Source organism: Dermacentor andersoni, chromosome 1 (genome assembly GCF_023375885.2).
Source record: "Dermacentor andersoni chromosome 1, qqDerAnde1_hic_scaffold, whole genome shotgun sequence".
Taxonomy (NCBI): domain Eukaryota; kingdom Metazoa; phylum Arthropoda; class Arachnida; order Ixodida; family Ixodidae; genus Dermacentor; species Dermacentor andersoni.
This window is the reverse complement of record NC_092814.1, coordinates 278,148,841-278,176,728: the sequence shown is the minus strand read 5'-3', so window position 1 is coordinate 278,176,728 and position 27,888 is coordinate 278,148,841. Positions and strand designations below refer to the sequence as shown.

Below are 27,888 nucleotides of genomic sequence, written 5' to 3'. Positions count from 1 at the left end.
AAAGGAACTGGTGCTTACAAATTTAAACTGGAAGAAAGCGGAAGAGAAAATTCCTAAGCACACAGCCACAGGGCTAGACGAGGTTCCCGTTAGGCTGATAAATGAACTGGGACCAAAAATTAAGGAAGCTCTGGTGAAAGCAGTGGAAAAAACTTTAAAAAAGATAGACGAATACCAGACAGTTGGCGACAAAGTAGAATGAATTTAATTTATAAAGGTAAGGGGGAGAAAGACAGAATTCACTCGTATAGACCGTTGACCATTACATCGGTAATATACAGGCTAGCAATGCAGGCAATCAAATTAAAGCTTCAAGCATGGGCAGAAAATAATGGCATTTTGGGAGAGCTTCAGAATGGCTTTAGAATAGGTAGGCGTTTGGATGATAACTTGTTTGTTCTTACTCAGTGTATTGAAATATCAAAAGCAGAAAGCAGACCGTTGTATGTGGCCTTTTTGGACATTACAGGAGCCTACGACAACGTAGACCGCAACATGTTGTGGGATATTCTGGAAGGGGAAGGCTTAGGTAACGATTGTCTACAGCTTTTGAGAGAGATTTACCTAGAAAATACTGTTTGCGTTGAATGGGAAGGGATGAGGAGCGCGGAGAAAGTTCATATCAACAAGGGACTGAGGCAGGGGTGCCCTTTATCCCCACTGCTGTTTATGATGTACATGGTGAGGATGGAGAGGGCGCTAGAAGGAAGTAATATCGGGTTTAATCTCTCATACAAACAGGCAGGTACAGTAATAGAGCAGCAACTCCCAGGTTTATTTTATGTGGACGACATTGTGTTGCTCGCAAACAAGCAAAGTGATTTGCAACGTCTGGCTAATATCTGTGGACAGGAAGGCAACAATTTAGGTTTGAAATTTAGTGTTAGAAAATCAGGTGTTATTGTATTCAATGAAAACAGTGAACAGACAGTGGAGATATAGGGCCAAGAAATACCTCGGGTAACAGAATATGCAGGTATTCCTTGGTATATGGATAAACGAAGGCAACGGATATATGGAAACACAGGAAAAAACCATAACAGTCAAGGGAAAGAGAAATGCAGCCATAATGAAGCACAGAGCGCTATGGGGATACAATAGGTACGAGGTCCTCCGAGGTATGTGGAAAGGGGTAATGGTTCCAGGACTTACTTTTGGAAATGCGGTTGTTTGCTTTAAATCAGGGGTACAATCAGGACTCGACGGGAACCAAAGGTCAGTGGGTCGCCTCGCATTGGGCGCTCACGGGAAGACTACAAATGAAGCTGTGCAAGGGGATATGGGCGGGACTAGTTTTGAAGTGAGGGAAACTCGCAGTAAAATTGAGTATGAAGAACGGCTGAGGAATATGGAGGAAAGTAAATGGGCTGGGAGAGTGTTCAGGTATCTGTACAGGCAAAACATTGATTCACAGTGGAGGAAAAGAACTAGGAAGCTTAGCAGCAAGTATGCGGCCTGTGGGGTGGGCAACACAGCAACAAAGGTCAAGCGGAAAGTCAGAGAGGCTGAATTAATCTCATGGGTGGCGGCAATGGAAAAGAAACCTGCCATGAGTAACTACTTAAGAGGAAAAAACGAAATTAGGAAAGAAACCATTTATGATAACTCAAAGGGAAGCTCATTACTTTTCGAAGCGGGGTCGGGATGCCTTAGAACACGCACCTATAAAGCGAGATATAAGAAGGAAGAAGAAGCATGTGCTTGCTGCGGTAAAGCTAGGGAAACGACGGAGCATATTTTATTAGAATGTGAAGACGTGTACCCAGCGGTCGAATTAGGCACCACTGGCCTCCTTGAAGCCCTTGGGTTCAGCGGGAGCAATGGTAAAGTAAACAGGTCTGCAATGGACAACAGTAAGAGGCGATTGGAGGATTGGTGGAAGAAAAGTAGGGAAACGACAAAAGACGGAGACGTACAAAAGCACAGTTCGCAATAGGGGATCAGAAAATTTGGACAAGGTAGTTCATGGTGTTTTTTTTTCTTCATTGGCTAACCTAGGTAGGATATTAGGCAGCATAGTAGCAAGAGCTTGGTGGCGCAAGCCACCGCCCCGTTCCAAAGGGGACGCTCATAACATCCATCCATCCATGGTAAAGAAACCCTACAAAAAATGAAAGATACCATGTGACTGTGCTCTCATCCGCATCATAAAGCAGCACCCTCAAATAAGCTGATTGAATGTAATACGAGGTCCCAATACAGTCTTTGACTATGGAACTACCTTCTGTATACTAAATACTTTAATCTGACCCAACTTCTAATAATAAATTCTGATTCTGAACTGCTTTGCCTGCTGCAGACCTGAAGGGACAGTGCATCACCTTGATAATGGTACAGAAGGAGCACCAACAGCAGGTTTCTCAGCTTTGCAGCTTTTCCTTCCCCTCATTTCTACATCACTTATTATCAGTCTCTCAAGGCCGATTGATCACAACAAAAGCCTCTTAATAATGTGGCTGAAGCTCTGCTCTGAGCATGCATGAAACGCAGAAAGCAATGGAATGTTTCAAAATCCCGGCTCTACTCGCATCGCATCGAAAGAGTATACACACAGGTATATCTTGGGGCAGAAACTTGCTTCGGACCAAAGCCAAATTAAACTGAAAGTATTATTTTTTATTAGAGTGTGTACATGCTGCAAAAACAGATTCATGGCAAAAAATAAAGGCAAAATAATCAGACTGGGAAGCGACTGACATGTAGAGAAAATGGCAAGACTGATGCGATCAAGAAAGTAAATGTACCACTTCTAAATGAGCTGAATTGGCAGTGGGGATGTCTACAAAAAAAGAAAACAAATGAAAGGAAGAAAAATTCCTGCAGAAATTTCTGTGGGATTTATCTGAAGGATGCGTAAGCATTTCGTAGTACTGACGGGGTGCTTTGTTGTAGTGTGCTGGTGTGTTTCATATAATGTGATACAGTTGTGATAACTGTTAAGTGAGACCTGCACGAGACGACATAGAAGAGGCGAGTAGAATCAATGTTCACTGGTGTTATAGATAGCCCACAGCTGATGTGAACGTGGGACGAAGTGACCAGGGAAATGTAGCAAATGAAAAAAAATATATGCAACATTTATTAGGTACACTGAACCATTGTGAACTGTGATCAACCGTGCTCCGTAGGCGGCTAAGACTGGGGCGGCCTGTATCTTGAAAGCAATATGTGAAAGTGGCAGAGTGCGGCATGTGCTGAGAGCTCCGTGAGCGCTGTGTTCTCACTGCTTTGTTGGCATTGAAGCAAGAGGCAGCGTGCAGGTAAATTCGCTCGCTGCTGCGGGCGTTAGGTTGAAAGCGAGTCTTACGGGATGGATGGAGGGATGGTTTTTTAATTGGGTAAAGATGAAATGCTTACGCATTTAAAACCATCACATTTCAGTGTGCCCTTATTATCTATGAATTCGTAAGCGCCGTTGAACACCAGCTGCCGCCTAGAGGACGTGTTCGGATAGGTCTCCTTCTGCAGCTATGCAGTACTGAGTCCGCTTTATCACATCTTTTGCGACTTTGTTTGACCGACGCTTGAATTCTACGGCCGACATCCGTTCTTTGCCTTCAGCTCATCTGACGTCCGTCTCTATCAAGTAAACATAATCTTTCACATGACTCCAAGAAAAGTGGAGAGAGGTCAGGTGACCTTGCCGGTTAATTTAGTGCAGGCCTTTGCCTTCTAATCTATTGCGCATGAAAAGTCGCATCCAGCCAGTTTCGTGCTCGGCTGCTGCGGTGTGCTGGTGCCCCATCTTGCTGATACCAGAGAAGTGAAAGATGTGACAGCGGGACTTCACTGAGAAACTCATCCACCACTCTTTCAAGGATTTCGTCCACATAACACTGTCTAATCAGTGTGTGATCGAAGATGTGACCAATTATGACACCGGCGTAAATTCCGAACCACACATTGAACGACCTCTGGTACTGGTGCCAATTCCTCTTTACCCACTGTGGATTGGAGTCACTCCAGTAGTGTGTATTACGCAAATTTACCTGGCTGTTTCTGTAAAAATTGGCTTCATCAGTCCACGTGGTGTTGCTCAAAAATTCTGGGGACTCAACGGTTTTTGTGACGACCCAATTCAAGAAATCTAGACGATTCCGCAGATCCTTATCTTCCAAGCATTGGTGCAGGTTAAGGTGGTACGGGTGAAAGGCCGAGTCATTTAGAATCCTCCAAACTGATGACTCGGAAATTGGTAGCTGGGCGGCGACGTCCTGCACGCTAGCATGACTGTTTGAGGCCATAAATGTTAGAACATTCTTGCGTAGGCTATATATGGACTCAAAGATGGAGTCCTCTGCCGCTGTTTGTGGAAGCTGCCGGTTTGTCTCGGCTTTTCTTAATTTCTGATGATAGTCGGTGCCTTTGGTCTATCGCTACACTTCCATGATTGCTATATATTTGTGGCCTTCCTCTTGTTGCCATTTGCAGCTCCCAAGGCAAAGATTATGTTTTCCTTCTGCTCACTAGAGAAAGAAACAGCGACTGGGACGAAACAAAACGCACCTTTAAACCTTTGCACTGACGTCGATTTGCTTTTGTGGTGATAGGCTTTGTGGCAAAAAAAAAAATATCATCCTTGCACTTTATCAATGCTAAGACAGCTATCACAGCTTGTTTCCAACTAGCACCAAATGCGACGTGTTACTTCAGCCAGGCGCGGCAGATGAGGAACTAGCTGGATCACTATGTTTTGATTTATTTCCTTTATTTCGTTCTGACTTACTCAGAGGGAGCTTGTTCGAGGGCGCTGCTTTGTGATGCGGGTGGGAGCGCAGTCACGTGGTATTTTTCATATTTAGCTGGGTTTATTTATCAGTAGGAAAAATTAGTATGCAATTAGTACATAGCTGAAAATATTGCAATTATATGTCCCTTGGCTATGCCTTATTGATGACACTTTGATAATTAGGATAGTATGTCTCGAGATAGCTAATTAATTACAATTACCTAATTAAGTCTCAGTATTGAAAAAAATTACTGGCAGCTACTCCACTGTACAGGAAACAAAGTGCACTAGGTTTCGTTCAAGTAACGCAATTGCTTTTTTTTAAATCTGGGTGCATGATAGTTAATTGGGACACTCTGTATGTGTTTATGACCTCTACGGGGAAATGACACTGTTTCCATTCCAAATAAGTGTTGTAAATTATTAGAAGAGTATATTTTTTTCATGAGTCGTTAGCATTGCTTACTGGAAAGAGAAGCAGTAGTGAGACACATATCATTCACCTGGATTTCACATGCTGTTGATAAAAGAGTCTGCTGAAGGGGTCACTGAAGCCTGCAGGTTTTTTTCAGGGTCAATAAAGCACGCAACACAATTCAAAATGAGGTGAACATACAGCAACATATTCATTCTCTAGGCATACTGTATATCCATACCTTTAGAAATAATTTTTAATTGGCTACCTCCTCCTCTTTCAGAAATATAATAAACTGTGCTGTCTGTATATTTAAATATATTGTGTATTGCATAGTGTTTACAGCGGAAATTTAAAACAATGTTGAAGTCAGAAAATATGGATGAGCCAGCCGCTGCTGATGCTTCTAATGTGCTTGCCCTCCTTTTGTCAGGATTTGCAGAAATAAAGCGAAAGTATGAATTAGAATCTGTGCACGTCCGTGCCAAAATGATGCAGTAAGCTATTAGCCACAATAAAATTTTAAGTGAAAAGGTCGGGCCAAGTCAAAAGAAAGCTCAAGTGATCTGGGTGACGAAACTCTGGTAATGAATGACATTTTAGGTGTGTGTGTGAGGGTGGGGGGTTAAGATTTGGCACCGCTGAGGGGGGGGGGAGGGGCTTTGCCCCTTTCGGAAAACTCCGGAGGGGGCTCGGGCCCCAGGACTCCCCCTTAGTCTCGGTGCCTATGCACTGTACTGTTGCTCGCAATAGTGCAGGTGAACCACATTCTGAAAAAAAAAAAAATTATGTGTGTGTGTGTGTGTGTGTGTGTGTGTGTGTGTGTGTGTGTGTGTGTGTGTGTGTGTGTATAACATCAAGAGATGCTTAGTGAAAGGAGTCGCTAATAATCTTTTGCACACTTCAGCCGATAGTAGGTGCGACTGCAGCCAACTGAGAAGGACAGGCATTCAATGAAGTCTACATCATTTTGTCAACTCCCACTTGGATAGGTCCAAATGCTTCACTGCAGGAGCAGTCTTTGTTGATGTGCTTGCACTTGTTCACAGAGTTCACCGGTGTTGGTTTCAAATGCAAATCTTGCAGCTTGGTATAATTAGCTCCACCACCGAGTGGGAGTACTAAGATTTTTGCAACTGTAGCTAAATTTGCTAAGTGTCGCTAAATGATTGCAATGTGGCTTGTCCACAGCAACCAAAGACAAGCCTGTTTAAATCACCATCGCCATCGTGCAGCCAGATAATGCTGTATCAAGTGACCAAGCCTTGCCACTATTTTATTGTTTTATTAGTTGGTTCATACCACAGCCATCATGGCTTAATTTCCATCCCTATAGGCTCCAGAAATGCCTGGCAGAAAAGTAAGCTTTAGCCATTTGGTTTGAAGACTTGAAGATGTGGAAGGGTGGAGTAAGAACATAATGGACAGAGTTGCCAGGCACACCAGGACGGTCCAACTTGCAGCAGATGTGCTGGCGGTAGGCCTCCTCCTCCTACAGCTATGGGAGGCTTGAGGAGAGCTGACAAAGTGATGGCAGCGGAAAAGTGCAATAGTAGACTCAAGATCCGCATAGCCAAGATATCACCCAGGAGGTGAATAATGCATAGCAAAACTAGGATGTTAAAATTGGCATCAGACGTACACCAAGTTGCAAGGTAAGCTGAGCACCAAGAAGACATTGATGATACTCAAGGCAATTCCAAGAAAGAAAGTAAGGCAACAACCAGGCAGCATGACCATAGGTTGATACACAACCATCCTAGCGTGGAGGAAGATATCCTATGAGAGGCCAAAGCCAAGTTCTTGGGCGATGGAAGCGATGACACAAGCATCGACTTAGCAACAATCATCTATAAAGGCCAGCCTAACCCTGAACTTGATAGGCAATTGCCATGCTGGAGATGGAAAATGCCTTAAGCAGTCTCATCAGAAATACCACATCAGAAAAGGTCAAAATAAGTAACAAAACTCTGCACAACATCGGAGGCAATGCTGCCATATATCAACAAGTGTTGGTAGGAAGGAAAAGTAGCAGCAACGTGGAGACACGAGGAAGGTACTATAATTCCCAAGCCTAACAAACCAATCGAGGTACGAAATCTACAAACATATGGTTCTGAACCATACCTGGAAGAAAACGGTTATCTATATTATAACATGTTCAGGCTCCGACCACACCTATCGATGCAAGACATATTGCTGAAACTAAAAGAAAAGTTAATCGACTGGCTTCAAACACACAGCAAGAGAGCCATCCTTACCATGTGTGTAAAAGGAGCATTAGACAACGTAAATCACGCCATGGTCCTCCTCCACCGAGCCACAACAACTGCGGAGAACGCGTTCGCAACTACATCACAGACTTCCTCAAGGATAGCACTGTGACAGTAGGGGTAGGCAACCTATGAGCGGTCAAATTTGAGGTGCCAAATAAGGGCTTTCAGCAAGACTTGGTCATGTCACCTACGCTAGTTGATCTTGCCATGAGCTCGTTACCTAAGAAACTGAAAAACGTGGAAGGAAGTGGCCAAGCCCTGTATGGGGATGCCCTGACCATCTGGACAACAGGAGGACTGTCAGGGCAGCAAGAAAAAGCACTGCAGGAAGCCATTGATACAACAAAAGAATACCTTGATTGCTGTGAACTATCATGCACACCGGAAAAATCCGAGCTCTTGGCACTAATGCAAGCGTACAAGAGGAAGACCACCGCAAGAAACGCCAGACCCCAAAATTACCATTAGGAGGGGTGGCAGTACCTCAAGTAAATGAGCTACACATCATTTGCCTCGTTATACAAAAGGACAGAGGCGGGAGAGCGGAGCTGCAGAAAGTGCAAAAGACCATGATGCAGTTGACCTACCTTATTAGAAGAGTAGCCAAAAAGCGGCACAGCCTCAAAGAAGACTGCATCAGAATTATCCAGGCTCTCCTTATCTGCAGAATTAACATATGGCACACTGTATGTAGATATGAAGAATGCTGAAAAGAGCAAGGCTAACATTGTCATTCGTAAAACTATCAAGCTAGCCATGGGATTATCTCCGGCAGCACCCACGGAGAAGCTACTTAAGATGGGAGTCCACAATGCCTGGGAAGAGCTGGTGAAGGCACATATCATCAACCAACTGAGAAGACTCATGCTAACCACCACGGGTTGTGCCCTACTAGTAAAACTAGGATACTCTGTCGAACTGGACATGCACTATGCCCCTGGAAATAAGGCAGAAGATAATGTCTCATCAAACATTCCCAAGAACTTGCATCCTGAGTATGACAAGGAGTGCCAGTTAGCAAGAGCTAAGGCAGTACAGAAAATGCTGGAGTGAAGTAACAAGAGCGAAAGCATCATATACATGGGTGCGGCAAGGTACAAGGGCCAAGACAACTATGCAATGAGCATAATTGATGAAAAAAAAAAGAGGGAGATAAGGGCAGCAACACTGCAAGCTCAATGTTACCGGAGCGGAAAAAACAGCGATAGCCTTGGCAATCACCATGTGTAACAGGGTGTATGCTATTGGGACATACTCGCAAGAGGCCTGCAGAAGATTCCAGAAAAGAAGAATCAGCCACACAGGCTTGAAGCTACTGCAAAGCAAGCCCATACCAGACATCCACATACTGTGGATGCCGGGGCAAGCAACGCTGCAAGGGAACCCTGTGGCACCTGCTGCAGCCCGAGAACATGTCCACCGGAAAAGAATGGCCACTTGGGCTGGTTGGTGAAACATTCCTTGGACAAGGAAAAATCGTTTTTAGTGTGCAAATTGTAGAGAGGAAAGAAGAAGGTGATAGGACAAAGCCCTCTGTCCTGTCACCTTCTTTCTTACGATTTGTGCACTAAAAGAGATTTTTCCTTGTCTAAAGTATGTACACTGAGCATTCCTGCAGGATCACAGCCCCCCCCTGAGGACCATGAGGAGACTATCCTAGGCAAATGCATGGATACACTACAGCACTTTAGAAACGGACAAAAATACTACCCAGGTCCCATAGAAAGTTTGAGAGAACAAGTCATCATTTTCCCGTTGTCACAAGTTGCATTGAATCATATTTTGGTTACTTTTTAATAGCAAAGGCATTTGCACCTTAAAGGAGCACTGAAACACTTTTTGAACATAGTAAGAAAATGCTGCCAATCTGTGGAAGAAGCTCATTGAACATCTGAGCCAAATATTATTGCACTGCATGCAGCAGGGAATTTACGATGTCATGTCAAAAACAGTAAAAAAATCGCTTGCTCTCGCCTTTACAGTGGCATTGTAGCAAGCAATGAAGCTCACCAACACCTATTGGCTGATTTAGTGATCACAAGAACATTCACAATATTCCTATTATTGCTGATTTTGAGGTTAACAAATAAAAATATATATGTCTGCAATCTCGAAAAGACGTAAAATGCATTTCTTCTTTGCAATGCTGGTTTACACACAATTATGCATAGCTGCGTGGCCTCTGAGATAGCAGCAGCGTACTGCATAGGGCAGATGTCGTGGCCACCACAGGGTGCCGCGACGAGCCGTTTCACTGGCGAGATGCTCAACTTTTGGGTGGAGCCTTGCCACGTCTCATGTGTAGCTTCCTACACCCAAGTGGAGACAAAAGGACGGAGAAAACCGCTCATTGGTGTGAAAACTACGTCTAACTTCGCTTGAAGGGTTTCAAATTTTTTTGCTGCAGTAAATTCATGAGCCAGCGTCCTGTAATAGTGATGCCAGTTTATGATTGGTTAGAAAAGTGTTTCAGGGCTCCTTTGGGTTTACCATACTCATAGCTGGGGTCTTTATGTGCTTGAGCTTCCCTCTTGCTTCTCCTCTTCAATTTCTTTAAAATTTGTTCTGCATTATTGGTTGATCTTTTTGGTACTTTATATTTGTTTATGATTTTTTTTACGGGAAATGTTTATGCCTGAAGAGACTAGGTGATTTGTGCATTGGTTGGTGAAAGACTGCAACTGTGTAAACAATGGTGTTGCTTGAATCCATAGGGAAGTGTTTTGCATTTTCATTGTGACCTATCAAGGTGGCTTAATGGCTATGGCATTGCACTGTTAAGCATGAGGCCACGTGATCAAATCTCAGCCATGGCGGCTGCATTTAATTGGGGGTAAAATGCAAAAACATCCATGTATCGTGTGTTGGGTACATGTTAAAGAACCTCAGGTGGTCAAAAATGATCTGGCGTCTCCGACCATGACCTGCCTCGTAATGAAATTGTAGTTTTGGAATGTAAAATCTCAAAATTTAATTGAAAAATTTTTTATTTAATTTTCTTATATAACTTTTGTAATTGTGTGAAAATTCTTAAAATGTCAGGAGCACGAAATAGACTTAACATAATAAATTTGCTTCTAAGGTGCTGGTACACCTTAATAGAAAACTTCTAGTAAGAACATTAAGGAATTCTTTATAATGTCCACATTTTCATCTAAACTGAATGCTTTTTTTTTTCTATCATGGAGGCTACCAAGTATTGCCCTGTGTATTTGCATTTTATTAGTGAGGGGGCTTGCTGTGAAAAGGGAAAGAAGCAGTTTAAAATGAAATGAGGTGCAAATTTGTGATATACCCAGTGCATTGAACTTGGGTCTGGGCCATTGCACAATTTTTAACTTTCGTATTTTCATTTTTTAGGAAAGAAACGTAGGCTCACACTTCTGGAGTGCAACAATGATATCAACTGCATGATAGATGTGGCAAAAGTAGCCGATTTGGTAAGTACTCAATCTCCAGATGATGTGATTTTATTTGTACAAATTTGTGTTTTTGCTGAAAACCTAGAATCCTGGCCCTCTGTTACATAAAGTGCACATTCTTAATATTAATCCAACTGGCTGCCTGATATCAATGGTGCACTCAGACTTACCATTGTTATAAGAAATAAGTGCATGTGCAATAGCAAACGCACTTGTTTCAATTTCAATGTGCTGGTTGCCTACTTTCACAGCTTGCACACTACAGCCGTTTATCTTGCAAGAACAGTAGCCATTGATGTAGCCTTAAAGTACCTCCAAAAAGAAATGAAGGCTTGCAAAGTTTTTCTCTTTAGAGAGTGATGTGTAAGGCTCAGTTGGCCTGCAGAAGAAACAACCCCAGCACTGACGTCATGTAATGCCTCGAGGTGTCTCCTTAGTTAGCTTCTGGATGCCTTTATATGTGGGCTTTGCTATGATCTAGGAAGCTAAGTCTGCTTGCATTTGCTGTTGCCCTGGATGCGCAATCTTTGACGCTCTCTTCCTAATGGTATGCTGTGTGCATACAAACTGTGCCCAACTTCTCAAACATTCTTTCAATCATTTTTTTTCCAACATTTAATTTTATGACTGCCAGGGCTGTGGGCATTTGAAACACCAGAGCTTCCCAGACAGACGTGTCTAGCATCAGCGAAAAACACACTGTGTCTATCTGTCGCAGTGGCCTGGAAACCACTTTTGCCTAGTGTCACTCACCACAGGCTGTGCTACTCGGCTTTGTGAAACACTGCAGCTTTCAATAGCTGTGGTGACTGCCGAACTTCAGGCCTTTCTACAGATGCACATGTGCTCACTAGAAATAGCAGAGGGATCGTCAACACAGTATGAACCGTAAATGGCCGTTGAAAACATTTTGAATGCATGAGGCTGCATGACCCGAGAAACAGGGTGACAACGGGACGCTTCACATGGCGATAAATATTAGTCCAGTGATACCATTTGGTGCCAATAGTGCCCTGAGTTTTGCTTCATTTGCAGTTAGTTATTGCCCAAAATTCTTGATTTTCATTCATTAGCCTTTCTATACATCCTATCGCACCCTTGGTGCCACTGTTTGAGTTTATAAAAAGAGAGAAAAACTTCACAGTCATGGTAACCCTGACATGCAAAGCCTTTTGCCCTCCTTGAACCCATCTAAATATACAAATTCATGTTTTATTACCACACAGATATGACTGAAATTTTTCTAGTGCCTTGAACCTGAAGCTGCAAGAAGGTCCATAGTCCCTAAGAGTTCGAATTGGTATGAACTAGCTAAATTGTTAAGAGACTTAACATACCTACATTTATTGCGCTCTGGCCCCGATAGCACATGTAATTATGAACTTAGCATAGCTACTTGTTACGAAAGTTTACTGAACTCTCTCAGGCCTTGCGTATTTGCATGGATCATTCGAGGTATGTAGAAAATCTTCTGTTCTAGGTGCTGCTCATGGTGGATGCCAGCTATGGCTTTGAAATGGAGACCTTCGAGTTTTTGAACATTTGTCAAGTTCATGGTTTCCCTAGAATCATGGGTGTACTCTCACACTTGGACATGATCAAGAATGCCAAGACGCTGCGTCATACCAAAAAGCAAATGAAGCATCGCTTCTGGACTGAAATCTATCAGGTAAGTGTCTTCCACTTGTAGCGCCATAATTATTAACATTGCCACAGGAAAGAGAAATGCTGCTTACTGTAGAAGGCGACAAGTTAGGAATTTAGGAAGGACACCTCCCAAAAAGTGGGCTGCGACTTCTTTCCGACCTTCCGTTATCACTGAAAAAAGGTATTATAATTGCACTGCAGTGGATTTTCCATGGAGGGGTAGGGGGACAAGGCAAAGATACAGGGATTATTTGCCCTGGCATATTTTTTGCTATTGTGAAATCCAGGCGTAATTTACTATATAACTTGCACATACTGTTCACTCATGAGTTCGCTTGAAAGTGTGATGCCAACTTCCAGTAAAAAAAAAATGTTTACAAGAAGATAATCAATACATATTACTAGGCTGTGTTATAAATCAAACTTTTTAGGCATACGACAGCTTCATAATGTGCATAACAATAGTTTAAATGTCTTTTTTTTTATTAAAAAAAATAAATGCAGGCATCGCATTTACACACAACAGTAATTTGCTTCATCATAACAAAACAGTTTTTGGCAGCAGTATAGGTGAGCCCTTGAGTTGTGCAATGAATCAAAACCAATGAGGTTCAGTGAATCCTTGGAGCACACTGATTAAATAACCAAATATGCTCTTCCAATTGGCACTGCCTTGCTATAAAAGGCAGCCATATCAAAACTTGCTGCACAATTTTACTTGTGGTTCCTTGAACACCCAACAGTCTGAGAAATAGGTGTGCAAAGTTTCACTAAAAAATCTTGATGTAATAGTTCTGCGGAGACCCGCAAAAAAATCTTTTATTAGAAAAAGAGAGGCACGTTTGTTTATCTATGGAAAAATTGCAAAAAAGATTGGTTTTGAGAAAATCAACAATAAAAAAGATTGCAAAGAACTGGATCGCACACAAAAAACATTCAGGAGAGCTAAAATTCTTCATATTTGTAGCTTGTCTCGTCCTGAGTCTTGTTCTTCTGTTTTCTTTTTGCTCTTGTGGCACCTCATATTATTATTATTATTATTATTATTATTATTATTATTTTCTCGCTTGTTATGCAGCCTCAGCACTGGGACTTCTGTGTGTTGATTATCAGCAAACATTTGTTTTCCTTGCCTCTCCACTCTGAACTTACCCATACTATGGCTACTAGTATGAAAAACAAGACAACAATGTGTAGGCACCACTAAACAAGACAACTCGCTGATCTTTTGATGTCTGAAATTAACAAAAGAACTGCTGAATTTGGGCACTTTTATGTTTCACACGAAACATGCACATTCAATTCCTCAGGTGCTGGGTAGGGCTACATTTGTTGCTATATCTTTTGAACTAAAAACATAGGAACCAAATTTTTTCCGCAAAATGCTCGATGAATTGCACATCTCATTAAAGAAATAGTCATTTTGAAAAAAGTTTTTTTTTTTTAAACTTTACCTCCCACTTTAGCAGTGGATCATACTGTACCTACCTGCTTTATTAGAGACAGTGGTACATCTGTACATGAAAGCGACCATGTGGAATGACTCCTGTTGGTCTTAAGTCATTAATACAGGCACATGGAGTGAAATTTAGCACACTTAAATGTAACTTTTGTTTCTTAGCAAAGTATCAGCACTCTGAAGAAATTCTTATGTGGATGAAATCATATGTGGATGTTTATAAATGAGCACAAACATGGGTAGGATGTTTATATCGCTTGATATTATTAACTTTTAAAAGTACAAAATGCATTGTTTGAATCTGATCTGTCAAATTTCAATTATGTAAAATAACTTGATATAACCAGGGTGTTTACCAACCCGGAAAACCGGGGATTCTCAAGGATATTTTATAGTCTGGAAATACTCAGGGAATTTATGCTTCTATCAGGGAACATTAGGTGTAATTTCATCAAAAGGGAACAAAAGTCACGTTAATGCTGGCTCGAGTGACAGAGAGGAATTGTAACGAAACATCTTTGACGCTGTGTCGTAGGCTGGAAGACTTGCCAGTGTACAGTCAACGACCGATTTTCCAGGCGCCCTATTATTGGGGCATGCCCGATGATTCGGACGGCTTCGCGGCACCACCACGTGCCCCACAGAGTCAATGCATAAGAACGTATAAAATTTTGGACGCAAGAACCCTTCGCCATCCAATTTTCCCAACTTCTTGCCGTGACTGCAGGTCCGAAACGTCATCAATCAAAGCCACCACCGCCGCCGATTTGATTATGTCACTGCTTCGAACCGGTGCTCTCTCACACAGATCCGCTGGCAGCCGTAGCCACCAACGCGGCAACACTAGGCCTAGCTACTTCGACGTTCGCTACTGTTAGCAATTTGCCACTGTTAGGGGCTGACTCAGCCTTTGTTATACTCGCTAACAGCTTTGAAGCTTGGAAAGCGCGATGCGATGAATTATGCTGGTTTCTGAAATTAAGCTTCACCATAATACAGCATTATTATGCGTGAAGTATTGCGGGGACGCTTAACAAGTGGGGGAAGGAGGCAATTGTCATGGGACTCAGTGTGTATTCCTCAATTATACACACGTGCTCCCGCCATCTCCTGTCCCTGCAGGAACACGGATTTGCCTAATAAGTGTACTGGCAGGCCTTCAGAGCTTTTTGAGATGTGCCTGTGGGAATTTGAGCCTTTAAGGGCAGTAAAAGACATGCATTCATTTTTTCGGATGTTTTCGCGACCCCTAGAGAGTCCGAAAAATCGAACTTAAGCTGTACAACTGACGAAGAGAATGCTCCAAATGGTCCGTGGAGCGAACGCACGGCGGGAGGAGTATAACAGAAAGGACCGACGTATTGAGGAATGAACGGGAAAGGAAGTGTGCCACCGCTTCTTTGAAAGAGCATGAGCTCAAAAAGCAAAATGTTGGCTAACGCCTAGATGCAGGTGTACCTCATCCAAACCAAAATAAACTCTTTAGAGCAGTGAAACTCAACACTGACGCGTTGTGCGCAGGCTGATAGTATGTCGGGACAGTTGAGGTTGACTTTCCAGCTGCAGAGAGAGAATCTTACTTGTGACAAAGTTTGGATCTCATACCAAAGAGCTTGCTATCACTTGATATAAATAGCTCATATTCTAAAATATTTGCTTCTGTATGCTCAGTATGCATCTCTATTTATTCGTATTTGAAAATGTTCAGCTTGATTTACAATGGGCTCTCCCATTTTTATTTTTCGGAGATATTTGATTCGCTATGTATTTTACTAACCCCTCCCGTCTGTTCTTTTTTTTTTTTTTTAGTAAAATAAACACTTCTTCCTACTATTGACTGGAATAAGTCATTTAAAAAAAAAAATTTAACATGCTTACTAGAGAGTGACAGCATCAAGTGACATTGTGTCAGCCCATCTTGACATAAAACAAAGATCTGTGTCACTCAAAGAATTTTACAAAGGCACTCAGGGAAAACCTGGAAAACTCGGGGAATTTGGAAATGTCAGCTTGGTAGACACCCTGATAACACCATAAACTGAACTAGATTATCTTTTTTAGCTGTTGCAATTATATTTTCCTACCTGCATGTGTTTGTGGCTTTAATTAATGGGGAAGAAATAATATACTATAGGTATTTTTTCACATGTTTTGTTTTTCTCTGGCAACCTACAGTACATTGCTGTGCCATGTACTGTTAACTGTTACATGTTACTGTATGACTATACAAAAGTGTTATGTGAGGTGGCATGGCTAATATCTGTACTTTTTGTACATGCAGGGTGCCAAACTCTTCTACTTGTCAGGCCTCATAAGAGGAGAATACCTGAAGAATGAGATTCATAACCTTGGAAGGTTTATCTCAGTTATGAAGTTTAGGCCACTTCAGTGGCGAACATCCCACCCATACCTGCTTGTGGACCGAATGGAAGATGTCACTGATCCAGAGTTAATTCGTGTCACTCCAAAGTGCGATCGAAATATTTGCGTATACGGATATGCAAGAGGAGCAAGCTTAAAGAGCAAGACCAACATCCACATCCCAGGCAAGTTTGTGCTCTTGCCTCGTTGGCCCCATGTCTAATGACTTTGCAATAAGTATTTGTACTTCAGCAGAGTGCAGCCACTGTATGCTTTCATACATGCATCTTCTGTAGAAGCACTGCTGTGTTCTAAAGGAATTGTTCTTTTTATGGAATAAGCCGGTTTCATGAGGGCTTACCGTGCATGCGCACCTTCCCTCCTCCTCTTCCTCTTGCTTCGTCTGCTCAGGGAAGCAGATGGAAAACCAATGTTCTGGCTTGCACATGACTTGATGTGAGCTCCATGCATAGCATTTGGTTGCAACAGTTGCTGACAATGTTACGAGAACCATGTCAGTTCTGGTAACGTTGGTTACTGCACGTGTGTGTTCAAAACCATGATGCCGCTAGACGCGACGCGTAGATGCTGGCCATGCGATGTGCCACGCCCTATGCTTTGAGCAGGCGGGAAACTAATAAGGATGAGCATTTGTGTGGACCACATTTTCATCCCAGTTAATGAAGCATTGAACACATGTAATTTTCTATGCAACATGTTTCGGGATAGCACTTCATCTACACAGAAGCTGTATCCGGATTTTGGCAGTGGTGTCTTTGCCTGCACTAAATAGAAGGCAGTGAACACTCTCGAGCACCACTAGTGCTGGCTGTAGCGATAATGCCAGGTGTTCCTTTTTTATGTAGGGAAATATTTCAAAGAAATCGAGGTAGAAGTCTAGAAAATGGCACTTACAGGGTGCTGCCAGCAAAAATTGTGTAGAAAATCAGAATTAAAGAGATTTTATTGCATCGTAGATCATGCAGCTTTCCGTTGGCACAGCGGCGTCAACTTGGTACCACTATAAAAAGGAGAGATCGCAGCTTCAGATAGCCACAGCGCCGTATTTCACCATTCAAAACTAAAAGAAAGAGAAGCAAGCAAAAAGGGGACAAACTGCCATGGCGATTCTTTACTGCTGCCCGTGTTGCCACATGCGCACAAGAAGCACTCCTAAAAAATTAAATTATGCAGTTTAACATGCCAAAACCACTTTCTGATTATGAGGCACGCCGTAGTGGAGGACTCCAAAAATTTCGACCACCTGGGATTCTTTAGCGTGCACCTAAATCTAAGCACACGGGTGTTTTCGCATTTCGCCCCCATCGAAATGTGGCCTCTGTGGCCGGGATTCGATCCCCAAGAAGCACTCCTATTGGCTGATGCAGATTTGAATCGCAGGCACGCGTTTCATGCACGTTTTGACAGCGGCAAGCTGTGCATTTCTTTATCCCAGTGACGTTTGGCGATCGTGGTAGGCTGCGTTGCTGGGTCGTATTTGTTTTGTTAACGTGTCTAAAATGCAAAATTCTTGAATGTACCATTCAAAATGTTCGAATGGTGACATCGAAGGAACAAAGGAGGAAAAAAAGCATATTTGTGGGTGTACATAGGAGCAAGTGCTGGTGTTCTGAACCCATCTCTTCACAAAGCACTTTGAAAAGGTGACTGGCCTTAGGCCTTACTCTGATGCTGTTCACAACTTTGTCAACATGCTGCATCACGCTCGCTAGCTCTTGGCTCATTTTCTTCGATGCCAAAGCCTCCCTGTGCAGCATACAGTTCAGTTTTGTTCTTTTCTCCTTAAAGTCGATCAAAGTCTCTTCAAGGTGATTATCGGCGTTGATGAAGCAGAAGGCAGGTTGGAGGTAACAAAACCTGAAGATATATTGCAACGAAAATATTTACACAGTCAAATGCAAAGAACAATTATGCAAAACACACAAGTAAACAGCGCTTTACTCTTCTACTTTTCCTTAAGTTAGAGCCTAGGACAACTGTCACTACATACGACCAACCGAGTCTCACTGTTCTACCACTAAGTGGTTATGGCCCAGACTAGCGTTGCATCGTATGGAGTCTTACTGGTCTTACAGGTTTAGTGATTACAGCCTAGACTGAGAAAAAGCACCTCGTCTCGATTGTTATAGGTGAGAGAAACAAAGAAAAAGGGCAGTAGGATCGTTAGCCCATCCAACAGAAGCAGTTGCCAATGAGAGTTGAAAGTCTGCTTAAGCCACAACCCAAAGGGATGGCCTTGCTCTCAAAAGTAAATGCATTGCAAAACAACCCTGTTTTCCCTCTTCCCACAACTTCGTTTCCCTCTCCTATTTCCACATGGTCAGTGACGGCCTCAGCAAACATGCCAGGCAAGCACGATTTATTGAGGCCATCTCGAACCTCAGCGGCGTTTCTAGCCAGCAGGGGGCTTGGGCGCTGGTGTCCCACACCGCGTACCGCAGTCCCCCCTCGAGGTTTTTCCGCATGGAAAAACCATTGGTGACATCCGGACTCGGTGTTCTGAAGACGACGTTCTCTGCATGCACACGGTGCCTGCCCCTCTATCTACGGCGCGCACTGCAAGTTGTAACTCGACACCACGCAGGCTCTTCTCAGCACTCAAAACAAGATACACATGGCTGCTGCCCAGATGCGTAGGGGCGTGGACCACTGCTCCGTACGCGCAACACGTGGTCGACATTGCTAGGCCCCTCTAAACCTCGGGGGCGTCTCTAACCAGCAGGGGACTTGGGAGCCGGCACCACAACGTCGCGTACCGCTGTCGCACTCAAGGTTTGTCTGCGTGGACCTATTATAACCATCAGCAGAATGCCAACCCAGTGCGCGTAAGACCGTGTTCTCCGAATCCATTCTCCGCATCTGCACACCCCCCCCCCGGTGCGCGCCTTGGCTCGTCACCCGACATTACGCGGACCGTCCGACCCCTCAAAAACAGAAACGGTTGCTGCCTGGATGCGCTGGGGAGTGGACGCCTCCCTATTCACAAAACACTTGGGCAACTCGCGGCACTGCAAAAGTATGTACAAAACCATGCAGCCCTACACTGCCCATTCTGCATGTTCGAGAGATGAGCGGCCTAACACATACATTGTACGAATGTGGCTGAATTGTGCTTCACTAGGCCTAGCTAACCTGCTGATCTGCCAACCATTGCACGGGCACCATCAGTACGCACTCCCACACACACATCCCAATAACTCCATGCAGAACAAAAAAAGCTGCTATATTATCATTGAATAGATCTTGATCTTTTGCTGTTGTTTTGAGCTCTTTGCATAAAAGCAACTCTTAGATGATGACCAAGTTATCCATGAAAAGCACAAACAGGATGTACTGTGGCCTGCCAGATGCATTGCAGCTCTCATTCATGGCAAGAGAAAACTTCCCGGTGGATTTCAGTTTTTAATGCGTTAGCATTCTTGGGGTACTTAAGTGGGGACACGGGTCTTAGAGACAAAAAAAAATCACGAAAAAATTGGTTTTTTGAAAGTGGTATTTTCGTAATATACAAATACTGCCGCATGTTCCGACCAAGTTTCCCGCGTCATGGATCAATATTTTAGCCGCAATATCAGTTCATGTAACCGCTGTGAGCTATATTTTGACAGAAGTATAAAAAGGGGGCTTTTTTCATGCCATGCCGTTGCTGAATGACCTATGCTGTTGCGGCCATCTTGGTCGCATTGGAAAGAACTACTTCACTTCTTCAATTCCCGCCACATTTTCTTCATTCCCCTATTCGCTGTTTAGAAATACTGCACCGAAAAAAAGTCCCAGTGTGCAACCCCATTCGCACATTCAGTGCATCTGACTAAATAAAGTCCTGTGATTGGCTTAGGCGGCTGGCATCGTCTGCTGCTGCGGCCCGCAGACACGCTTGAAAAGCGAACTGCGACGCCATTTTGAAAGCCGCTAGCGTAGCGTGTAGTCATGTCGGAAGTTGGCCACTCGAAACAAGTTTGGCAAGAAAACAAAGCGAGCGCGCTATAACTTTGAAAAGTGCTCAGACCCTGCCGAAAAACACAGAGACGACCACCCGCTGGTGGTTTCAGGCGACGGCTGCGACGTGGGATGCAATAGACCTGGCGAGAGCGAGCCAAGCCTAAGGACGTCGCCAGCCGATAGTGATCGCAGGAGCAGCGTTCGGCATGACACAAAGATGGTGCAGCTAGCGGAATTGTGCCAACAGCAGAAGCATGCAGGGGAAACATCCAACAGCTGGGGGGAACATCGGCAACGAAGCGGAAATCGGACATGTGTAAGAGTGTCAACGACGGTGCGGACGGACCGGCGGAGATGGAGTCACGCTTTTATGTTACCAGTGCGGAAGCGATAAGCGCTTTGATCTGGTGTCTAAAGTGCAGTCTCTGTGGCAGCTCCGTGACTTTTCACTCAAAGGAGCGAGAATACGGCCTTGCCATCAAGCTTCTTGCCGTTTGTGAAAACTGCAGCGATGTTGTTTCCGAGTGTTGCTCGCAGTGCTTGAAAAACGGCAAAACGGTCAACCCCTTCGTAGTGAATATTCGCACTGCTCGTGCGATGGTTAGCACTGGAAATCGACAAACAGCAATGAATGACATTTTTGCTGCAATAAATATCTCACACCGTGGCCTTCATAACAAAACGTGGCAAGGCTATCTCAAGCAGAGCTGGCGCTGGCGTCGTCGGCTGCTGCCCAAAAGCTGATGGGTGCATGTGCGCTATCAGTGAAGTCATTGTATAATGACTTGAACCTTGCGAACTCCGGGAATATAGCGGTATCCTACGATGGCATGTGGATGACACGCGGCCATTCATTGCACATCGCAGTCGGCACGGTCATCGAACTGTTCTCCAGACTTGTGCTGGACTAGGTTGTCCTGAGCAACTTCTGTGCTGGGTGTGTGCTTGACCCGAAACCTGGTGACCCGGACTACCAAGATTGGAAGGCAAGCCATATGTGCCAAAAAAATACAGAAAAAAATGCAGGGGAGATGGAAGTTGAAGCGGCGCTTGTACTGTTCCAGAGGTCACTTTAGCTGCACAAACTGAGGTACACCACAGTCCTCTCAGATTGTGATAGTCGCACGTTTCTTGCTCTCAGACAAGCCAAAGAGTATGGCTTTGGGCCAGTCGAGAAGGAAGATTGCGGGAATCACGTCCGAAAAAGGATGGGGACTGCTTTGCGCACTCTCGTTGCCAAACACAAATGCTCTGCTTCTGAAACACTTGGTGGCAAAGGAAAATTGACAGGTGACCTGATCACCAAACTCGGTGCCTGCTATGGATGGGCATTAAAACCCAACAAAGGGGATGTGAAGGCTACGCAGAAGGCTGTGATGGGACCATACCACCACATCACATCAAACGACAAGGTTTCAAACCACAGTTTTTGCCCATGTGGTCCAGACTCTTGGTGCCGTCAGAATGCTGCGCCAGCAAAAAAATGAGCCCATCCCAAAGCATTGATATAATTTGCCTGTTCATGTTTGTCAAGCCCTTTTAGCACTGTATGAGTGCTTCTCAGAAGAAAAACTGCTTCAAAGGCGCCAGTGCAGCATGACCCAATACAATAATGAATGCTAGCATTCTAGATTTGGGCATTGGCACCTATGGAACAGCATGCCTCGCTTTTTGCTGTTGAAGCTGCCCTGGCTGAGGCAGTAATGAAATTTAATTTGGGGAACGAGAGAGCTTCATCTGCCATACTCCAGGAGCTTCATTTGAACTCGGGGCTACCGAACAGCATGAGAATGGCCGATAAAGATAGCCAGTGAGCAGCAGCATCAGCCTGAAAGCGTGCATCTGCAGAAAATCTACGACAAGCCTTCAAAAAACTCTATTTGGGTAGCTGTAGGCATACAGATTACATCCCTGGTGGCTACTGACCATTTAGATATGTGAATGTATCAATACCTTTTGTTATATTTGAATAAAAATGAACTTGTCCATTTTTTTGCGTTTTTTCAGAACATGAATTTTTGAATATTTGCGTCCTTCCGGGAGCGATTTCGCACTAATTGGGGCACCTAGAATTGTAATTTTTGTTGCAGTACTGAGCTACATGGATAATGCACACAATGGTAGGACCAGATTCTTGTATCACTTTTTTAATATTTTTTTATTGTCCGTACATTAAACAGGCACTTTGAACCCTTTTTGAACAGAAAACTTTGATGTGCTGTATAATTGTTAATAATTGTTATACCAAAAAACTATTCATATCATTTTGAAGCTTATAGTTTCTAGTATCCAAGTATGTGCCTAAAGCAAGATTCTGTTGAGTAGTTTTTGCTCAATTGTTCCCAGAAACAATGCTAATTAACTTTAGAACTAATTGGCATACTTTAAGAACAATTGCATATTTGGAATCAGCAGAAGAAACTGAACAAGGCTGTGCAGTTTTGTTAAATTTAGTAAAGGGTGTCTTAATGAAGGCAGAATACCCACTTCCCCACCTTAACACACTCTCAAGGGACTCTTTATGTATGTATCTATCTTTCTAAGCTTGTATCTAGCATGTACGTTTGTCTGTATCTAACCGTTTTCCTTCCTACCTGGGTCACTGGGTAGTCCGTGGTCAAATGAGTAGCGTACTTTACTGCTGCACGGAGGTAACAGGGTTTGAAACTGCTGTTCAAAGAAACTCCTCGGCACCGCCTTGGAGCACTGAGTATGTGCCACTTGATTTGTGCTGGTTTTCAATGAATATCTTTGATACCCACTTAGGTCAGTGGGTATGTGTCAGTAGGGGTGTGCAGCTCTTCACTGAACATTTATGTCAACTTGGGCAACTAGGAATGTGCCGCTCTACTATCACAAAAAAGATCCCTGAAATTTTTCCAATGCTGAGCGAAATCGAACCCACGTCACAAGGGTTCCTCAAGGGCAGCAACCCGAGGTATTAGCAGGCTGCGCATTTAAGATGTGCTGCCTTTTAAAGAATGCCTTTCACTCCAATGCTTTAGTGAGCTGTGCCCTGAATGCACTAGGTGTGTGCCACCCTTCAATGAACTTCTCACCTACTGAGTGTGCGGCAAGCGAGCAAACAATTCTCAGCGTTCTCAGGCACCAGCGCACCACGCTTCTTGTCTTGGAGACCACAAGTGGTCTTAGCGAGTAAGGAGTTCCTAGGCCCTTTTAACGCAGGGCAGGCATTTCAGGCACCACAGGAAAAATAATTAAGTTTTTTGCTTCCTCACACCTGGGCTTTGTTTGTGTGCTGCCAGGTTTCACCACAGCTTCACAAGGAACACTTTATTGCGCCAAGATGGGCCAAGCCAAGTTTGGCATCGCTGGGACAGTGGCATGGCGATGAAAATATAGGTTGCATTTCGTAGCCTGTGTGGCCAATGCTTTGGTTTCTGTCATAGGGGTAGATTTGGCTGGACTCCACGTGGGTCTGAGGCAGGGTTGGCGTGTTCTGCACTCTGCGCAGCAGTCTTCGCAACGATGTCCAGGCAGTTGCATGCCGGTGTGCACTGTTGGCAAAGGAGGTGTGTGGGACATTTCCTCAGCTGGTCTGCTTTCAGTTCGCCTGCAGAGCCGTTCCCATCGCAGCAGCAGGCTCTTCATTGGTTGGGCCCGATTGAATTGTGCCTCATTCACTTGACCAGACAGGCCCAAGGGTTCAGTGAAACTTGGCAAGGTGCGGGGTTTGTCATGTAGATGTGGGTAGACTTGCAAGACATGAGCAACTGTTTTTTCGGGGACACCACACAAATGGCATGAAGGGTCCAAATCGAACAGTTCATGTTGTTGTGTTTGAGTGGCCAAGGACCCTGTGCGAGATTGGAAGAGTAGTGTGCTCGGTCTGTGCCACTAGATGGTGCAGCGTCTCCAAAAGAAGTGCGAGGGAGGAGTCCGGTTGTTGTATGACACTGTTCTCAGCGATCGTGCACACTGGTGCATCGTGCATTTTGGAAGCCATGCGCAGGCTTTGCGGCGATGCCGCTAGATGGCACCGAGTGTTCTTAGGCAAGTGCGAAGCAAGGATCCGGTTGTAGTACACACCTCATACACAACTCGTTTGAACTGTGGCAGTACGTTGTGTCGCTGTATTGATTCAATGCTAATGCATTACCTTCGGCAGTCATCATGAGATATCTTATGCCGCAATTTTTCAATTACCTGGCTTTGCACACCAGTCAGGATTTCTCTCACCTTTTGGGCAACCTTGTAATTCTTGCACGGTACCTAAAAAAAATTTCACATGCTCGTTCTCGATGATGGTGCCGCCAGCTTCCTTCGTGCAAGGCATAAGCAACGTCTCACAGTGGTGTGAGGCTTCATCTGTTTGGCTACGTGGTAGCTAATGATGTAGGTTGCTCTTACTGCCACTGAAGAGCTCGCTAGCTGAAAATAAGTTTTTTACACTAAAATGTATAAAAATGGCAGGTTGAATGTGGCAGCAGTAAACTAAACGGTCTGCAGGCGTATTGACAGTGGCATGCTGCACAGGTACCAACGATGCGTAATGCACTAAAGCAGCAAATGATCAACTAACAAAACGTAATTTTATAGTTCTGCACCTCCTAATATGCCAGCTGTCACAATCGCAGCAGGCAGGGGAAACAAGCAGGCATGCTGCTGTGGATTGAGAAATAAAGCAAGGTTAATTAGTGGCCTATTATCATCATCATCAGCCTATTTTATGTCCACTGCAGGAAAAAGGCCTCTCCCTTCGATCTTCAATTACCTCTGTCCTGTGCCAACCAATTCCAACTAGTGCCCACAAATTTCCTAATTTTATCGCCCCACCTAGTCTTCTGCCGTCCTCGACTGTGCATCCCTTCTCTTGGCATCTATTCTTTAACCCTAAAGGTCCACCGTTTATCCAACCTACGCATTACATGACTTGCCCAGCTCCGTCTTTTTCTCTTAATGTCAATTAGAATATCAGCTATACCCCTTTGCTCTCTGATCCGAACCTCTCTCTTTCTGTCTCTTAACGTGGTGCCTAGCATTCTTCATTCCATCGCTCTGCGCGGTCCTTAACTTGTTCTCAAGCTTCTTTGTTAGTCTCCAAGTCTCTGCCCCATATGTAAGCACCGGTAAAATGCACTGATTGTACACCTTCCTTTTCAATGATAATGGTAAGCTTTCAGTCAGGAGCTGACAATGTCTGCCTTATGCGATCCAACCCATTTTTATTATTCTTTGAATTTCCTTCTCATGATCAGAGTTCCCTCTGGTTAATTGACCAAGGTAAACCTACTCCTTCACAGACTCTAGAGGCTGACTGGCGATCCTGAACTCTTGTTCCCTTGCCCGGTTATTCATCATTATCTTTGTCTTCTGCATATTAATCTTCAACCCCACTCTTACACTCTCTCTGTTAAGGTCCTCAATCATTTGTTGTAATTCGTCTGCAGTGTTGCTGAATAGAACAATGTCATCGGCAGACCGAAGGTTGCTGAGATATTCACCGTCGATCCTTACTCCTAAGCCTTTTCAGTTTAATAGCTTGAATGCTTCTTCCAAGGACGCACTGAATAGCATTGGAGAGAGTGTGTCTCCCTGTCTGACCCCTTTCTTTATAGGTATCTTCCTGCTTTTCTTGTGTAGAATTAAGGTAGCAGTAGAACCTCTGTAGATATTTTGCCAGGTATTTACGTAAGCGTTCTGTACTCCTTGATTACGTAATGCCTCTATGACTGCTGGTATCTCTGTTGAATCAAATGCCTTTTCGTAATCTATGAAAGCCATATAGAGAGGCTTATTGTACTCTGCGGATTTCTCAATAACGTGAATAATGACAAGGATGTGATCCATTGTAGAGTATCCCTTCCTGAAGCCAGCCTGTTCCCTTAGTTGACTAAAGTGCAGTGTTGTCCTTATTATATTGAAAATAATCTTTGTGAATATTTTATATAATAATGAAAAAGCTAATGGGCCTATAACTTTTCAATTTTTTAACATCACCCTTTTTGTGGATTAGTATAATGTTTGTGTTCTTCCAGTTCTCTGGAACCCTTGAAGTCAATAGACACTTCATATAGAGAGCCACCAGTTTTTCAAACATTATGTCTCCTCCATCTTTGATTAAATGGACTGTTATTCCATCTTCTCCTGCCACTTTTCTCTGTTTCATGTCTTGCTAGGCCCATCTAATCTCATCTCTATTTAGAGTCGCTGCAACCTGTTCATTACTGCTTCTAATGGAGGTATCGTGGCTCCTCTAGGTACTGTACAGGTCAGTATAGAGTTCTTCGTCTGCTTTTACTATGCCTTCGAGATTGCTTATGATATTACCCTGCTTATCTTTCTGTGCATACATCTTGGTTTGTCATATGCCAAGTTTCCTTCTCACTGATTTCATGCTACATCCATTTTTTACAGCTTCCTCAGTCTTTCTCATGTTGTAATTTCGAATATCCCTTATTTTCTCCTTGTTGATCAGTTTTGACAGTTCCGCGAATTCTATCTTATCTCTTGAGTTGGACACTTTCATTCTTTGACATTTCTTTATTAGGTTCTTGGTTACTTGGGAGAGCTTGGCTACTGGTTGTCTTGGTGCCTTACCTCCTTGTCAACACTACCAAGAGTTCTCGCTATGTGCCAAGTGCCATATGGCCTGTAGGTATGGCATTGTAGTATCAGCAGTAGTAGCGTCCTCTTTCATTAGCATAGTGGTAAGCGTCACCTTGCATATATCATTGTGAAAGGCATGACGTGCTGCACACTCTACTCTTGAATTTGACACAGGCACAATTTATGGGGAGGGCGAGAGCTTCGTGGACCCCAGGAATTCTTTTGCGCACACCTATTTGAGAACCACTATATTACCATATTTGCATTATGACATGCGTGTTTGCAAGTGTAAAGCAACTTTTTTTTAGAGGCATTAAACCATAAATAAGAAACATGGAGTTGTCTGGGGGCACAGAAATGCTGGTGTGTGCCCCCGATGTTCCAGTACTCTGTTTATGAATAAACGTGATGCTCGTCTGTAATTGACGTTGTGGGAGTTCTTTCGGTCTACCGGGGCGCAGTCGTTGCTGTGCCTAAGGCTACGGACTCATTCGCCATTGCAAGGAAAACCCCTCCCAAATGACTGCCCCTCAACCGCACGCCGTTTCCCCGGGCGCCGCGACCGCGTCCCGCGACGTCATGCTACGCGGCCCTGCGATTGAGTCGTGGGGCGTGACGTATAGGGAAGAAGCCCCGACTGGGGACGATCGCCGTGCGCGGGGGAGTCGTGCTGCTAGAGGGACGAGCGCCGGTCACGAGAGGCAAGCTGCAAGGTACGTGAGCGACCAGCTATTTGTGTCCCCAACGGCCCCGGCCTGGGTACGTTCACGTGCTTTGTCAGCTTGCGTAGGTGTGGCTTGCTGAGTGGCTCTGCATTCCGCCCTTGCGGTAGTCTCAGGTGCTCAGTGCGTCACATTTTCCGTGTCCGAACCGTCGCAGACCATTGTCGGTGACGGGAAGCGCTAGGTAGCGTTCGCGAACGCATTTCGGCCCGCGTGCGCGAACCATGGTTCGACGCGGCGTGTAACCCGCCTTCCCTCGCCATCGGGGACCGCGGGCGCCAAGTCTACTCCGTGTGTTTCGGTGCAGTCTGGTACGTGTTGGCC

General features: G+C 44.2%; 1 protein-coding gene across 2 annotated transcripts in view; it reads left to right on the top strand.

The window, feature by feature from the left end:
* LOC126548177 (ribosome biogenesis protein BMS1 homolog) overlaps nt 1–27,888 on the top strand; it is a 184,973-nt gene that overhangs the window by 5,054 nt on the left and 152,031 nt on the right. For both annotated transcript variants that reach the window (XM_050196311.3, XM_055063180.2), the window contains 3 exons: nt 10,781–10,860; nt 12,323–12,511; nt 16,230–16,494. In XM_050196311.3, the coding sequence (XP_050052268.1) occupies nt 10,781–10,860; nt 12,323–12,511; nt 16,230–16,494 (534 nt within the window). The remainder of the gene's footprint in view (nt 1–10,780; nt 10,861–12,322; nt 12,512–16,229; nt 16,495–27,888) is intronic.